The following is a 16,879-nucleotide window of genomic DNA, read 5'->3' as shown; positions in this document are numbered from 1 at the left end:
ATGCTGGCAGAAAAATAATAAGTATAGAAAAAAATAGAAAAATGTTTACTCTCTGATGCTAGGTGAATCAGATCACAAAATTATTTAATCTATAGCTCTAAGTATGTAATTACATGTCTGCATATGGGTAAGACGTGGCAGAATGTAAACAAATGAAAACTGACACATGGGCATATGATTGTAGATGATTCTTTGCCTTTTAAATATTTTTCTTATTATAATGCTGTTTGTGCAATAAATACAGCAAGTAAGTTTATAAGGGCCAATATAAAGACCACCTCGAAGGCTCTCCCTCTCTTAGGGAACTTAAGGAATGAAGGCCCTGGCTTCAGCACGTCAGCACAGCCCTCCGCAGCCCCGCCCAGCCCTGCCCAGCCCCCCTTCCCCAGCAGGCTCCTGGTCCGCACCTCGTTGGCTTCTCCTCAGCCTCTTCCTTCCTGAGTATGCTCACCCCACCACTTGTAATTCTCTAAACATTACCACACCTTTGTGCTCTCCTCACTGTTTTTTTCCATCTGGAAAGCCTAGAGTCCCTTTTTCCGCTGAGCTCTGACCCACCTTTAGACTACTCAGAAGCTACCTTCTCTTCGTCCTTGAAGGTTTCCCACATCATTTCTGCCTGAATGTCTCCATCCTTCCCCTGTTGGATAAAAGGCTGGATTCAGCCTGTGCAGTGCTTGGGATGTAAGCTCCTGATCACAAGGGCTGTATCCCATTTATCTTTTTAATGTCCACAGATTTAGCTGCTAATAGGTCTCACAAGAGTATTTCCTCCTTTAAGCCTGCAAGTCTGCCTGTTCAGTAAGGCTAACACCTGTCAGAACGGGAGGAAGCAAAGCAGTCAGATGATGACATATCAGATAGTTTATTATAGAATAATTAATATGCAAATTACTTGATTTGTAGTTTCTTCAGGATGCAGTTTATAACCAAATTGTTATGAATTTTATTAATCAAACAGTGGTACTTTGTACTTAAATCACTTTTCCTTTCTCCCTCACTTCCTTTCTTTCTTCCTTTCAAATGAAATAAGGCCATCAATCATTACTGAGTTTCCAGGGACTTGATGCCAGTAGTTGTGGGAGTTCAGGAATGAGACAGATAGTACCTACTGTCTGGTAGCTCATCATGGGCTGTTGTCCTGTGTAGCTCATTTTGATTCTCAAGAGAACTTTGAGTTTTCTCAGCAGCATTTAGGAATGTATCTCACCTTGAATATGGGATTTTGTTTATTTCAGAAAAATAACTGTATGGTGCATTCATTTATTCAATTATCAAATTCAATAAATATTTTTAAGAATCTTCTACTTGCCTGGGCCTGCTCTAGGCCAGGGATACAGTGCTGAACTGCTGCCGCTCAGTTTTCTGTGTTGGGGGAAATAGATAATGCGTAAGTAGACAAATGAAACTATATTTACTACAAAAGAGGACACTAGGTAGAGAGTGGCTGATGAGGCGGGGAGCGACACGGTGGCCATGCTCAGATAAGGGGGGCAGGGGGTCTCTGCGGAGACAGTGGGTCCGAGCTGTGAATGATGAGAAGGGCCCGGCCAGCAGAGAGCTGAGGGAGAGGGAGCAGCAGCTTCTCTGGGATGGCGACTGGCGCTGAGTGTGTCAGGGACAGAGAGGCTGGCTCACAGATATACTGTTATCCAGAAGGCCCCCTCAGACATGAGCTATTTGCCCTTCCCTTTGGGACAGTCTACAGCTACTGACTAAGTTGTACAGGTGACAAAAGGCCAGTACCCTGGCTTTACGCCCCCGAGATCCCCCACAAGATCAGATTGGAGTTGGGCTTCCCTGAAACCACATCCTAGCTTAGCTGCTTCTCCTGCCCCATCCTGCTTCTGCGCCTTCATGGCAGGTTTCTCCCGAGATCACTCACTTGCACAAGGACCCTTGTTTCCGGCTCTGCCTCTAGCAGTGAACTTTATCAGATGGTGAGCTCCCTGAGGGCAGGGACTGTGCCTGTCTTGTTCATTTTTAGATGAAAGATTTAAGCAGGGACATCACACGATTCGATTGTTGAAAAATTTCTCTGACTGTTGCTTGTGTTGTGTGAGTTGTGTGGGGGGACTGGGCAGTGGGGCAGAGGAGGGGAGGGAGAGGGCAGAGCTAGGCGGACCACCCAGAGGCTGTTGCAGTCATCCAGGCAAGATGTGACTGTGGCTGGGTTATTAAATGAAAGCATCTCTGTCAGGCAAAGATTTTTTTTTATCACAATATTACTTACAAAACTCCCCTGCCATCAAAAAAACAGCAAGTGACCTTAGGCAGATGGATGTTGATAAAAGAATGATGCATTATGTATATAATAGAAAGACTATATAAAAGAGCAAATGCTCATTAAGACTCAACCCATATAAGAGCATTCAGTACAGAAATAATGAGACAGAAAAGTGTAGTTGGTCATTAGCTTAATTACCGGAGTTAGTCACAGGTCCTTTGGGTTGGGGAGCTGTAATTTCTAAGATCTGTTTGACTCTGGGATGGAATGGACAATTAAAAAATGGCTCTTCTTCTTTCCACTTTGGGTTATTAAATACATCTGATTTGTACCTATTTCTTGGGGGCATTGGAGATTTATGTTCCTCGAATGCTCTTCAAATTCCTCTCTTCTCGTTAACTCTCAAATCAGGATGTAATAATCTGGCTCTGGCTATTTTAACAAATGCAGCACATGATGAATATAATGATAGTTACACAAGCTAAGGCGATGGAGCTTAGGGAACATGATACCCAATAAGGAGAAAAATATTTTAAAGGATTATCCACTCATGCAAATATTTATCTATTGAAAGAGTTGAACAAAGGCAGCACAATAAACCAAAAAAGCAATAGTTTTCTGCCCTGTTGTGATAGCCCATTCATCGAGGATGTGAAATATTTTTTGCACATGTGCAGGAAGTTGTGTCAGATGACTCACAGCAGGCCTGAGGAGAGGGGAGAGGCAGAGAGGAGGCATCAGGCGCTTTGCTCTGCTTTTTTCTCTTAAAGCCGAGCCAGGCAGGGTGCGGGGGTGGACCAGCAGCTCAGGAGACTCCTGAGACCCACTGTGGAGCACTCGGGTCTGAGCTGCCCGCTGGAGGACCAAGGCCCCACAGCTGCGCTCTGGTAGTGCAGGGCCACCCTGGGAGCCACCCACCTCTGCGCCATCCCTAAGACTGCTGGGTCAGAACCAGGGTGAGTGCTTCTCTGGATCTAGTAAGAGTTCTTTTTTCAGAGTTACAAACCCAGAAGGGAGAGAGGTCAGCAATGTAGGGAATGGAGATGCTAGCCCATGCTCTGAAACCAGCCTGGGACATCATCTGAATTCTCTTACATGGATTTTTAATCACAGGGGAATTAACAGATGTTTGGAGAAGCATTAAAGTCTATGGCTTCACACTTCACTCCCATCTATTCATTTACCCACCATCTAGTCTGCTTTGTCTTCAAAGACGAGGATGAATGAGGCGAGGTCCCACGTTCTAGGAGCTCAGTCTTCACAAGAGTTAGATTCATCAGAGAACCTTTAAAAAACCACAGCCGCAGCCTCCCATCCAGAAGAATTGGATTAGAAGGTCTGTGGGGGGGCACTGAGATAGGTGACTTTTACAAAGTTCCCAGGTAGTTCCGTTGTGTAGCCAAGTTTGAGAATTTAGTTTGCTCTACAAGAGATAAAAATGAGTTTGTGTTTGATCTCACCTTTCATTTGGCCTAGAGAGATGCAGAGCATCCTTGGAAAACTATAGTCTCTCTTCTCAGGGGTTTACATACAGTTTAGGGGGTTATGGCCCAGATCCTGAGAACTATCCTAGAGATTCCCAACAGGGATAATACTGTCCTTCTCAAGGACATTAGAGATGGCATCTGGAGACATTTTTGGTTGACACACATGTGGGGGAGAGTGCTATTGACATGTCGTGGGTAGAGGCCAGGGCTGTTGCTAAACATCCTGTACTGCACAGGACAATGCCCACAGCAAAAAACCAGCTGGTCCCAAATGTCACTCATGCTAAGGTTGAGAAACTCTGGTGTTGTCTTAAGGGTAGTTCTGCTTATAAAGCCAACATGGCAACGGCTTCCATTAGGTAACATTTATTGTGCCTTTATCCATGTTCCAGCTACATTGTATGTGTTAACGAACATTATTATTTATTAGACACTATTATTGTCATTAGACAAATAAGAAAACTGAGGCTCAGAGGGAAATAACTTGTCTATAGCCATGTATGTAGTAGAGCAAATGAAGGACTTGGGATTTAAACATGTGCAGTCAGGCTTCCAGCTACAACATTATGCTATTGCCCAACAGGCTCTATTGTTCTTCTGATAGTTTTCCAGGCAGAAAAGGGATACATGCATACTTGGATTAGTCCTTCTGAAGGTTTATTGCTTGAAAAAGCAAAACTCCTTTTTCTATGCAAAAAATAGGCCCTCTGAGCCTGGAGATTAATGGACTTTGGTCATTTTTGTGTCATGTGGCCAGGCTAGGGTCACAGAATTGCTGAGAGGAATCCCAAAGAGGAGGCTGATGGATGTTTTCGACACCCACGGGTTCCAACAGCATTTGGCAGCTAGCAGGCACCCTGCAGCACAGTTTGGGGTAGCGACTGACCTGCCAGGCTGTGATTCTGACAGCTCCGAACTTCCTCACTCTGAGCATCTGTTATAACGATGCCTCAGCGGGAAAACACAGCGGGAGAATGTCTGCTCAGGGTGTGCGAGTATCTTACCGACCTCTCAGACGTCCTCCAGAAAACCCTGATGTCCCCAGTTCCCCTTGCTCACTGGCCTGGTGCAGATGGAGGAAATGAGAGAGATCCCAGTAGATGTCATCTGCTGTCTCCAGTGTCTCTGCACCGGGGTGAGGGGTGTCAGCAGTTGTGCATCTGCTGCTGGGCCTCATTGTCTCTGACTTAGGCCAGGAGGTGTTTTGGGGGTGGAGCAGTGTCCGCCTTATCTGGGAGGCCCTTGCATGCCAGCAGATTAAATAGCTTAATCTGAAGCCATGAATTTAGTATGGCAGGCTCCTGGGCATGACCCTGCATTGCTATCCAACATCTTCTCCTGAGAGGTTTTCTAGTTAGAAAAATGGACCCATTTACAGAATATAAAATGTGCTCAGGATGGTGATATTTGGAAGAAAGAAGCAAAAAGAATATCAGGCTGGGGTTAGAGGTCCTGGCCCAGCTTTAGACAGAGTGGTGGTGTGAGTGGCCTTGGAACCCGCCCTCTACGCTGGCCCCTTCCTCCCTGGCTTTCTTCTCTGAGGGTAGCCTTTTAGGTGTTGTGCCCTGTGGGCACGTTTTGTGCACTTCTGGGTCTCACGTCTATAGGAGAATCTTGAAATGGCATTGACAGCTGAGATTTGAGGTTCATGGAGGACATTAACTTGGTGTGTTAACTATTTTTTTGGGTAGAGATTTTCCACTTTTATTAAGAACACAGGCTATTGCCAAAGAATTTACAATCTCATCTTGGCTGGGCTATTGGATCTGTATAGCTCTCTCGTCTTTCATCTCCCACAAAATATTTCTTGAACATTTCAGTCCTGCTGTCTCCCTCAGAGGGTGATTCTGGTTTGTATTTGCAGAGAAGTTAAGGCTATTAATATGAATTCCCTCAACTTTTCTCCTTTTGATAGTCATCAGTGCTTTTTGCCAAATAGCTCAATTTTTCTTTCCGTACAAACTTGTGGCAGGGTTATACTTCCTGGTCCTTCTTATGGTGGGGTGAATGATATGACTAATTGTTGACAATGAGTTGTAAGCAGAAACAATGTGTGTCACTTCCAGGTGACAGCATTGAATCTCTGGTGTGAGTCCAGAACTGGACTTCCCTTTGGCAGGGTGGCTAGTCTATCAGCTTGGGTTCCTCAGTGAATCCTGTTCCTAGATGGAAGCAGGATGAACAATAAATAAACCTCCTTTTGTTAAAAGCCACTACAGCTTTGGTTTTGGTTGTCAACACAACATAACTTGATTAATATCCTGTCCCTTTGCCCAGCAGATATGCTGCATCCATCTCCACCCCTTTTGCCTGCCAGCCGTTATCAGAGGAAAAGCTATCTCACCATCTGTCCTAACCTTTACAACTATTTCTGATTAAAGTCCTCCGGTGGCTTCCCAATTTTAGAAGAAGAAACAAAAACAAAATCCTTCATTTCGGTCTACAAGCCTCTGCAGGGCCTGGCCCTTGCCTGCCTCTTTAGACTTGTCCCACACCCGACTCGTCCTCATGTCTTCTAATTCAGCCACATTAACCCCTCACTTCCTCCTTCGTGTTGTGTTTCCTCTCACCGCAGGGCCTCTGAACCTGCTTTGAACATGTTTCTTTCCTGCCAGAAACGTCCTCCTCCCTCTGGTTGATTTTCCTTAGAGCAAGCATGAGCTCCTCCGAGACACCATCATTGACCTCTCTGCTTAGGTCGCATCTGCCTTTAGAAGTTATATCATGTTTTTTCCTTTTATAATGCTTACTTCAATTGCACTGTCATAATTTATTGGTGTGATGTATTGATTACTATTATGGCTGACATCTTGTCATTTTTGTTCACCACCACCTCCCTCAGTGATTAGCACAGCATACTTTGTAGTCACTCAGTGAAAGCTGCTGAATCCAGGAGTGAGGATATACAGCGATGCTGTACACTTTGGTAACCACTGGCCACATGTGGCTATTAAAATGGAAATTAACTTAAAAATACTAAGAATTCAGTTCCATAATTACACTGGCCTAACTCAAGTGCTATTTAGCTACATGGGGTTAGTGGATGCCATATTACAAAGTAGAAAATAGAAGATTTCCATCATAACCGAAAAGTCAGTGGGGTCCGGCTGTCAGGGTGAAGTCCAATGTCTCTGTGTAGCCTGCAACGGCCCCAAGGGCCTGGTCTGTCAGGCTTTCCAGCCTGTTCATTTCCCGCAGTGATGCGGCTGCGGGCAAGCATCCTCCTCTAAACGCGTTCCCCACGCTTGCCACTCCTCCTCAGGGCTCTGCGACTTTTCAGCTTTCACCTCTCTACCTAAGTTGTCCTCTATCACCTCTCTGTGCCTGAATTGCCAGCCCACCCAGCACCTCACATCCTTTAAGCCCCACCTCAAGGACGTCCCCTTCTGGGAAACAATTCCTGAGTCCAGACTGAGCTGGTCAGTGCTTCCTCTGGCCTCCGTGCTGCCCCCTCTCCATACCTGTTTGCCTTGCTCCGGTAGGACTCAGCCCTTTGTTCAAACATCCCTCTCCGTTGCTATGTGCACCCCTCAAGGGCAAGGCCTGGTCTTGGTCTACTCAGCACCCCCAGGGCACAGCACAGAGCTGGTGGTATACTAGACGTAGAGAAGGTTTGTTAAATGAGGAGTGAGTAAATGAGTGAAACTCACAAAGGATGTTATTTCCTCAGTTCAACAGCGTGAAGAAAGGGAACTGTGTTACTGAGTAGGGCTGGTGAGGGCTTCTCCCTTCCGCCCTCTCCCCTCCCATGGTCCTGTCCCAGGTCTCCAGGTCTTTTATTTCATGTGAGACAAGCTTGCTGAGCCAGGAATCGCCAGGAACTGGGCAGAGCTGGGAAAGGACACCTCTGAAATCCTAGAGCCCGTAAGACTCGGCAAAGTGGAGCTGCTTCTTGAGGGAAGTGGGGAGTCTCATCAGTTGGAGGGAAAGGCGGCTGGCGCCATGATGAGATCCCCCAAATAAAGCCACATGCCCAGATGCTGGAACTGGGGGCTGCCTGGGAGCCTGACAAGGCTAACTGCTGTGAACTTCACTGTGCCTGGTTAGTGAAGTGCAGAGGCAACTGTAGCTACCGTCACAGCATTCCTGTCTTCACCCCCCTACACTGATGGCTCTTTGAGGGCAAGGCTGTGTCTCACTCTGCCCAGGATCCCGGCAGGCTGACCAGTGTCTGTAGAGCTCAGAAGAGGGTGGCTGCGGGGCCTTGCCAGGTGGACCTAACCACCCGTCCTGGTGGTATTACTGCCTGATGAGAGGCGTGCCTTTTGCGGGGGAGTAGTGTAATTTTGGACAAGGTATTTGTTTTCCTGCTGTTTCTGTATCAGATCTTTGCTTAGTTATGTCCAAAGGGCCTTGCATCTCCTTTAAAGGTGGAGTTAAGGCCTCTAGTGCAAAATAGGACCTTCTGGGTCTCATTGCCCCACTCTCCTTTGGCAGTTGAGCCTGGAGGACCCATGCCCTCAGAGTTATTTTGGTGAACAGGAAGTTCCCCTGATCCTCATTAAGACAGACTTGGAGTCAGGAAGAAGGAAGAAATGATGCAGGGGAGAGAATGCTGTGAGCCTAGAGATGGAGAGCAACACAGAGGATAGAGAGCGAGGGATGAAAGTGAAGGGCCAGATGTGTGTCCTCAGTTGAGGAGAGTACCAAGGCTGGAGCCTGGGTCCAGCTGAACCTAAACAGATTCAGAGACTCTTGGGTCTTCCCCGTTGGTGGGGCTGGAAGTCCCTTCAGCACTTGCTCAGAGTCGATATGGGGGTGAGATGAGGACCTTTAAGAAGGGTATGTGGGCATGGTTCTCTGAGGACAGACAGAAATGGAGGAGACAGCAAGAAGTCTGTTACTCACATTGGCCCTGGAGAAGACTGAGGTGTGTGGATGTGTGTGTGTGTGTGTGTGCGCGCGCACACACGCGCGTGTGTAGGCTGCAGGCCAAAGCTGGAGGAATTGTTTCCTTTACCCGTGACACATAAGTGGTGTTGCTTCTGAGCCTACATTTGACTCAGCACAGGGAGAGAAGCATCCTCGCTTCTTCATGAAGCAAGTTAGGGTTCTGAAGGGACTCTGCTTTAAAGGCTGGGATGGACTGAGATGAGCAACAGAAACGCCTTGAATAATGTGGGCCTTCACTCTAAGCCAGTGCAGTGTGTGTATGAACATCTCTCATCTATACCCGCAGGCTGCTGAGGCCTGCCCCTGTTTGAGGCACACATACTTTATCCCATTCGATTCTTAAAATCCTATGAAGTAACCATTATTAACCAAACTTTATAGATGAGGAAAAGCTAATGACTTCCTCAAATGACCCTATTAACAAGTAGCAATCTCAAGAATACCCTCTTAGCCACTTCTCCAAACACAGATGGCGCGTCCACCTGGGTTACTGGGGAGGCTGAGTTACCCTCTTAAAATAGAAGTCATGGACAACCACCACTGTTAAGGCCTTTGGCCTTTTCAGAAGGAATTTTAAGCTATAAGGATGATGTCCTTACACAGGGGGACATTTCTAGCATTCCCTAGGGAGATATCGAAGGCCAAGCTAGGGGATGTCTCTGGGGTACAAGGACCCCTGTGGTCCCAAGGAAGGGGGTCACCACTGAGTGACAGCCATAATGCTTCTCTGTGGAGCTGCACAGAACTTGACAGTTTGTAGAGCCCTCCTTTTCATATCAATTAATTTGAGCGTTCACCGAAAACTCTGAGGCAAAAACTTGTATGCTCACTCTGCAGATGGGGAGTGAGGCCCAGAGAGCTTCAAAGAGCTGCCCAAGACCCCTGGCTGGTAAGTTTCAGAATCATGCCTGAAGCCATGTTCAGAAGTCTCCTGACAGCCCCTTCATGATGCCTTCCTCTTTCCCTGGTAGTCCTTGTGCCATGGTGGAATGGCTGTTTTTTTACCCAACGGAGGCTGACGTTGTGACCCAGCCAGCCAGGGGACCAGACATGAGGGTGGCGCCTGAAGACAGACAGACATGCGAGTGAGAGACAGGATGCAGGGTGCAGTGCCAGCCCCAGGACAGCGCCCGCTTCATTCAGAGTGATGTACTTCACAGATATTTAGGCTGATTCCACGTTAGTGTTTTCCAGACTGTTAACATGGACAACTAGCTTCACCAGATGCTTCATGAGAAATAGAGTTCTGTGGTTAAGTAAGACATATTGTCTCCTTCTTTTAGAGTTGGAAAGCATAGTAGGCTCTATAATGTCTTTAAGCAAAGAGATGTATTTGATTTATTTGAACACAAAACCTTTTCTTAATGTTACAATTATTAGGAGCCCATGAAACTGCCGAAAACAACAAGTTTGCTTTAATCACTGAATTAATGGTTTACTTTGATACCATGTGGGCAGAGCGTTAGGAATTTTTTTGTGGTTTTATATTTGAGCCTGAAGATTCATATAGCAGGTGTAAAAGGCAGCGTGTTTGTAAATAGGCCTTGGTTCTAGTCATTTCATAGCGCACGAGACCTAGGATTAGATGGTGTCCAGGTGAGCATGCTCAAGTTCATAAATTAAAACTGAAATCTCATTATAATATTAATGTCTTTTTTAATATTAGGTATTTTCACTTGTAAATCATAATAGAGTAAATGTCCAGGAAAACTATGAGTCTTTCTCCTGTCACCTGATGACACACATGGCTTGGGAGAATTTACCCACGGGCGGCCTTTGAGTGAGCAAGGCTGACATTTTGTGCAGGTCGTTTATTATCATCCTACTTACGGATTGCAGCAGGCACTTGACATTTGTGATGGATATTTCCTGAGACCTCTATGACTCCCCTAACTGGCAAATTCCACTGGAGTAAATGAGTTCCCTTGTAAAACCTTTTGATTCTGACTGGGACCATCATGCTCATGGAGTGCTTCACTTTCTCTTCTTGTTCATCACCGTGGCCATTTGTACTTGGTAGTTGGTAGTTGACAGAGAGAGGGAGCATGCAGCTATGAGGTGGTGGCCAGACATCTGAACTAGCTGACTGATCTGCCTTCAGGGACAGTTTTGCTAAGAGATTTGGATTCATGTTTTCAGACAAGCGGTGAATGCTTGCATTTCAGGGGCTGTTGGGAATTGCTCCTGAATAGCTAAAACTGTGAATTTGAATCTGCATATGCTAAGCATCTCCTGTTCTTTGGGCCTTCAGAGACATTTCACCTTTCACCCCGTGCATCCTCTGGCTTGGTGAAGGGAGGGAATGCTTGTAGTTCTGGAAGCTCAAGCTCACCTGTATCATTGCTAGTCATCATCACAGGGTTTGTTTCAACTTCAGGGTCATGAAGATGTCAGCAGCCTCAGGAAGGGATTGCAGTGCTTTGATGAGAAGCCTCAGTGAGCTCTTGGGATAGGCTAAAAATGAGTTTCCCTGAGCTAAGAAAGTAGTACTGCACTTCAGATGTTAGCCTGACTCTTCCTCTCCCGTCACTCTGTACTTCTGAATATCTCAGGCCACCTTTTCCATATTTTACCAATTTTATATTTTGGACTTAAGAGTATTTTAAAAAAGCTCTTTTTCTTACACTTTTTGATTATTATTAAAAGTAAAAGGGTAGGAAGATTATATCAAACTTAGAAGCTGTCTCTAGATGAATTCTACAGATATATGTGGTTTGTTGAAGGATGGTTCACTCCACACAAATTAAGACAGTTGGACAAAAGGAGAAATGCCTAGAGATTGTTTGGGGACATTGAAACTATCCCCAGTACTGGCCCTGTGAATAGCTAAGGGGGAAAGCCGCTGAATGACTGACCAGCCGTCTTGCTTATGTGGAAAGCACATTGATATTTAAACACATCTGTGGATCTTCGATCTTTGGAGCTCTGCAGTTTTCATCAGGATCAATGATATCATCTAACCTCAAAGCAGATTCTAAAGAATCCAGAGTACATCTGAATTGGAACCATAACTGAGTTTTGCTTCTTAGGACCTCAGCCTGACTAGCCACTGTGGGTCTGAGGGCTACTGGGTACCAGTGGCTGTTAAAACCTCTTGAGGTTGATTAAGGCAGTGGGCTGAGCTTGCTCTTGTGAAGGTTGACGGGAGCTTTCTCCTATGGACTTTCATAAGCCTGGGGAGTGAAATTCTCCGGCCTCGCAGAGCCAGTCCACAGTGCCTCTACACTGAAACATTTTCTGCACAGTTCATCCCCAGTCGCATGGAGAAAGTGCAATACATGCTATTGAAAATCCTGAGTAATGTGTTTCTCATGCAAACTTGTGAACTGACTTACTCACGATGGGAATGCTATCTGTGACGTTGGCCCTATCAGTGGTTTGGAGGCTGAAATCCCCTCTTTTGTTCCCGAGGCTCAAAGCCTGTTCATGTAAGGACTGTCATGATATCTCTCTCCTGGTTGGCTGGGGGGTGGGGTACAGGCAAGGGGGTTGGTTAGTGAGAGAGGCTCTAAACAGTTTGAAGTTGGGGAGGTGGTGTTGTCACTATTACCTTGGGGGAACACAAAATACGCATGAGCAAAAAACTAGGCCAGCAGCCCTGTGAGGTGAGAAGCCCAGGAGAGGGCAGGAAGCTTACCTTCTTGACTTCGTATTTAATGGCGAGTTTGATCCGGCTCAGACTTGGACGGTGGTGGTCGGACCAGACTTGGAAGTTCACATCACCATTTAAAATCGCTTCCACCTCTTCTGTGTCTCGGCATAGATCCAGCACGCCCACCACAAAATCCTTGCATTGCATAGATAACTTCCTGTAATCGTTCTAACAGAATAAAGAGAAATCAGGGGTGTGTCACACCGAGCCCCACAGATGGGCTTGCCCAGCACAGCAGTGTCCATCAGCAGCTGTCCACCACGTGCGGGCTTATGGGGAGCATTAGAACCAGGGGATGTGCTGCATCCAGAAGGCAGGGCAGTTTCTCTTGACACAGCAGCCTAGGGGGCATCATGTCTAGGCCAGGATTTGTCAAGATGTGCTCCATTGGGCCAGTGGCATCAGAGTCACCCTGGGTGCCTGCCAAAACCATAGCCACTGGCCCTGTCGCAGACTTATCAAGCCAGAATTCCTGGAGATGAGGCCTAGGGATCTGTCTTTTAACCTTGTTCTATAAGTGATTTTGATGCCTGCCAAGGCCCATCCTGGGCTCCTTCAAAGCATCAGTGCCCAACTCAGAGAGGAGTAATAAGGGAAAGAACTTCTAAGGCCAGTGGAACTAACCCTTCACTCATCTACCACTGGTCTCCATCAGCAGCTACTGTTCACAGGAGGTTTACTGGAATGATATGGCTGATTTGCTAAATTGGAAGTACACAGGTGTGCTTTCTTTTTATATGCTGGAAAAGCTGCTTGAAAATTATAGATTTAAAAACCAAATGTAATTTAAATCTATCAGAGTTCTTTCTTACCACAAATCCTTTTGTAGGGCAAGTCATTGTTCCTTAATTACTTGTCTGTTGGGTAAACATTTTTAGACCTTGACCTTTTTTTGTTTTTCTTTTTTAATGTTTCCTCTAGAGTCCTCTCTTCTCTTCCCTAGACATACCTTTTGAGAGGCTGGCTTCCTTTCCTAGTCACATGCCAACTTATCTCTCCCCAGATAGACTGCTTCAATTCCAGATAATTATCCGCAATACGTTGGACAAAAGAATGTTTCATGTCACAGTCATACCACTATTCCTCCCTGGATATTTTCCCTAGAAGCCTCCTTGTTGGTTTCTTAAGTTGTAACGAGTCTATTTAGAATCTATTCAGAAAGGACTCAAGAGACAAAAGTCACTTTCAGTGCTAATCAGTGTCAGCAGTCCTGGACTGGTAAATGACCGTTGATAAACAGGAGTGCAGTTTTACTTTGCAGAACTTGGATTCCTCGGCAAATAGGAGGGAGCCGGGCAAACAGCGGAAGCTCAGCCATTTTTCTGAGGGAATGATTCTCGTCTCTTTCTAGCAGTGGTGCATCAAAGCACCACTTTGCATTAGAGCAGGTAAGTGTTTATTAGCTAGGGGAAGGGAAAGGATCAAGAAAATGTTTTCAGACAAGAGTGGTGCTCTCCTTCCATATATATACACACATATATATGTAAACGTAAATATAAATACATGCTAAAGGGAGAAGGGGAATGCTGGATAGAAACATGACTGCTAAGCTCAGGCAGATTGTTTCGGAGAAGAATTCAGGGAAGATACTTGGAGTGTTCTAGGTTTTGGCGCGTAGTCTAGAGCACTGGCTGGTGACAGGAGGAGCTGTGTTCTGTGCTCCTTCATTTCTGACCTCCCTCCCTCCCTCCCTCCCTTCATTCCATGGAAAATTGGCAACGAACAAGGCCGATGTGGTCACTGGGTAGCGTAGGGGTAGAGGCGGCTAGGGAGGCATTCTCAGGATTGCGCTGAGTAGTGCTAAGCAAAGCTTGCTCATTGCTCGGCCCAGCTAAGATAATGTGAGTGTGCCAGTGAGCCAGAGGCGGGGAGCTCAGGAAATGGACAAGAAGGGCCAACTTATCACATGGACCCATTCCATTCTAGCAGCCCTGCTGGTGCCACCCAGTTTCCCTGAATCTACAGCTCCTACTCCATCAACTTTATTGTCTCTGAATTTATTGCCTGTTTCTGGTAAAACACAAACTTCCCTATTCTCTAGACAAGACCTCATCTCTTGGTGGAAACTTCTGCCTAGGGCTGAATTCATGTATGGATCCAGAAAAGAAGCAGAAAGGGCTTGACCCAGGCCTTGGCCCAAGCTCCCTGTGCTCGGAGCAAGTCAGGCTGACTGCCCTGGGGCCTTGGCTCACTTCTGGGTTCAGCGCAGTTCAGAATCCAGGGCTCCACTTCCTCAGAGACTCTCAGGCCCCTGGGTTCTTCCATCTAGCCTGGCCCGAGTACGGGGAGGTGCGCCGGAGTAAGCAGTTATGATTTTGCCTTGTGCATTAGACACTAGGGCTGGAAGGTGCCAAGCCCGGGGTCTGCCAATGGCTGGAATTGACAGAGAGAACCTGTGTCTGCCTGGGAGACAGGGATGCCGTGGATGTGGATGTTTGTCCGGCGCAGGCTTATCGAAACATCCTGGGGAATTATGATGGTTGTGACTTCCTGGGTTATACCTGAGCTCAGTGAGCTTTCCAAGCTACACTCTTCAACCTCAGGTGAGATACACCCAGGATGTCACAGGTGTCCTTTTAAAAATATAATATTTCTGCAATCTGACCTTTGTCACTCCCAATGGGTGACAGATGTTCTGCCTGCATCACCACACCCAATGCTTGTGTGAACCTCACATTGGATGAACTGGCAGCATTTCCAGCTCACAAAGGAGGACAGCGAGACTCACAAACAAATAGGCCAAATCCAGTTTTCCTTATGCAGTTGTCCCCCCTTATTGATGGGGGAATGTTCCAAGATGACCAGTGGATGCCTGAAACTGTGGATCTTACCAAATCCTATATATACTATGTTTTTTCCTGTCTATACATGCCTATGATAAAGGTTAGTTTATAAGTTAAGCACAGTGAGAGATTAACAATAACGAATAATAAAATAGAACAACTACAGTATATTGTAATAAATGCTATGTAAATGTGGCATTATTAACAACAATAAGGGCGACGTGAACACAAGCTTTAGGATACTAGGATAGTCAGCCTGATAACTGAGACGACTGCTGAGCGGCTGATGGGCGGGCAGCGCACACAGTGCGGATGCGCAGGGCGAAGGGATGATTCACGCCCCAGATGGGGCAGCGTGGCACGGTGTGAGGTTCCACCATGCTCCTCAGAATAGCATGCAATTTAAAAGTTATGGTTTATTTCTGGAGTTTTCCTTTAGTATTTTTGAACCATGGTTAATGGCAGGTAACTGAAACCATGGAAACCGAAATCGCAGATCAGAGGGCACTACTACATCAGCCCCTCAGTTATCTCTGGGTTGCCCTCTCACCTTCCCTGGAGCGTTTAGCTCCCGTCTCACTGTCGCTCTCCCAGAATTACTGCGGTGGTTATTTAGGTGCTTTCAATATCTAGGATGGTGACCCCCCCCCATTGCCCTGCTTTCTCCTTTCCTTGATAAAATCTTTTCTAATGACCCATCCTCAACTGTAACTGTACCACTCATTCTCTTAGTTATTTCTGATATACCACGATCCCAACTTCAGGTCTTCCTCTCTGGTCACCACCTCCTGTATGTCCAGCTCACGCTCTCTGAGGCCCCAACTTGAGCAACCCTTTGGTTCCACCAGACTTGCAAGCCATCGACCATGCCACCTTTCCACGGGTTTTCATTTCTTAGGCCCCTGTTTCCCGCCTTGCAGAGCTAATATTTTATGGGAAATCGTTGTGCTCATTGCTGCACATATTATGACTCTCTTACCCTCCTCTGATTTTACCCCTTGCCCTGGACAAAAGCCTGACGTCGGTTGAGCCTGCGTCTCCACTGCTCTGCTGCTGCCTCTGTGCAGTGACCGAGGCAGGAGAGCCCAGAGCTGCGCGCCTCAGGCGTGAGGCCCGCTCACTGGCTGCAGCCTCAGGTGCGTTTATTGCTCCTGAGCGATTTACTCCCTTTCTCCTAAACAAACCCTTCATACCTTTCCCTCTCCTCAGTCTTCTGACCCCTCGTCCCTCTCCTAACTCTCAGATAAGGACCTTGTTTCCTGTTTTCCTTAGAAAACAGAAGTCATCAAAAGAGAAGTACCACAAGCTCACACCATCACATATCCTGCCCTCATGCATCTGTATCCATGGGCTCTGTTCCCCTTTCTCACTGTGGATGAACTGCCCCTGCTTCTGTCTAGGGGCAGCTCCCCCACTCCTGTGCTAGATATCACTGTGCCTACTCAAGGATGTGGCTTTAGCAATCTTCTTTTTTCTCTCCTGCATTGTCAGGTTGTAATAGTTTATATATTTATTCATTCATTCACCAATTCTACTCTTTTTACCTTGGTCCAAACCATTGTCATTTCTTATTTGGACTAATCCAGGAGAATCCTGGCTGGTTTTCCTGATTCTCTCTGGGCCCCCAATAGTGTATTCTCCATACATCAGTTAGAGATCCTTTAAAAAGTAGTTCGATTATAGCACTGCTCTGCCTAAGTACTCCAGTGGCTCCGCATCCACTCAAAGTGAAAAGAGAGTCATACTGGCCCCTAGGGACATATATCATCTAGCCTCTCCACTCTCGCTCTGATTTTATTGCCAGTCGTTCTCTTCCTCGCTCAGTCTACCCCAGCCA

The 16,879-nt window shown here is 46.4% G+C and overlaps 1 protein-coding gene across 1 annotated transcript in view; it reads right to left on the bottom strand.

Moving 5' to 3' along the window:
• Nucleotides 1-16,879, bottom strand: part of TRPC7 (transient receptor potential cation channel subfamily C member 7) — a 114,717-nt gene that overhangs the window by 72,482 nt on the left and 25,356 nt on the right. The window contains exon 2 of the mRNA XM_054567857.1: nucleotides 12,245-12,427. Coding sequence (XP_054423832.1) covers nucleotides 12,245-12,427 — 183 coding nt within the window. The remainder of the gene's footprint in view (nucleotides 1-12,244; nucleotides 12,428-16,879) is intronic.

Source organism: Pteronotus mesoamericanus, unplaced genomic scaffold, assembly GCF_021234165.1.
Source record: "Pteronotus mesoamericanus isolate MK-2021 breed Mesoamerican mustached bat unplaced genomic scaffold, CSHL_Meso_final contig_2, whole genome shotgun sequence".
Taxonomy (NCBI): Eukaryota; Metazoa; Chordata; class Mammalia; order Chiroptera; family Mormoopidae; genus Pteronotus; species Pteronotus mesoamericanus.
This window is presented reverse-complemented; position numbering and strand designations above follow the sequence as displayed.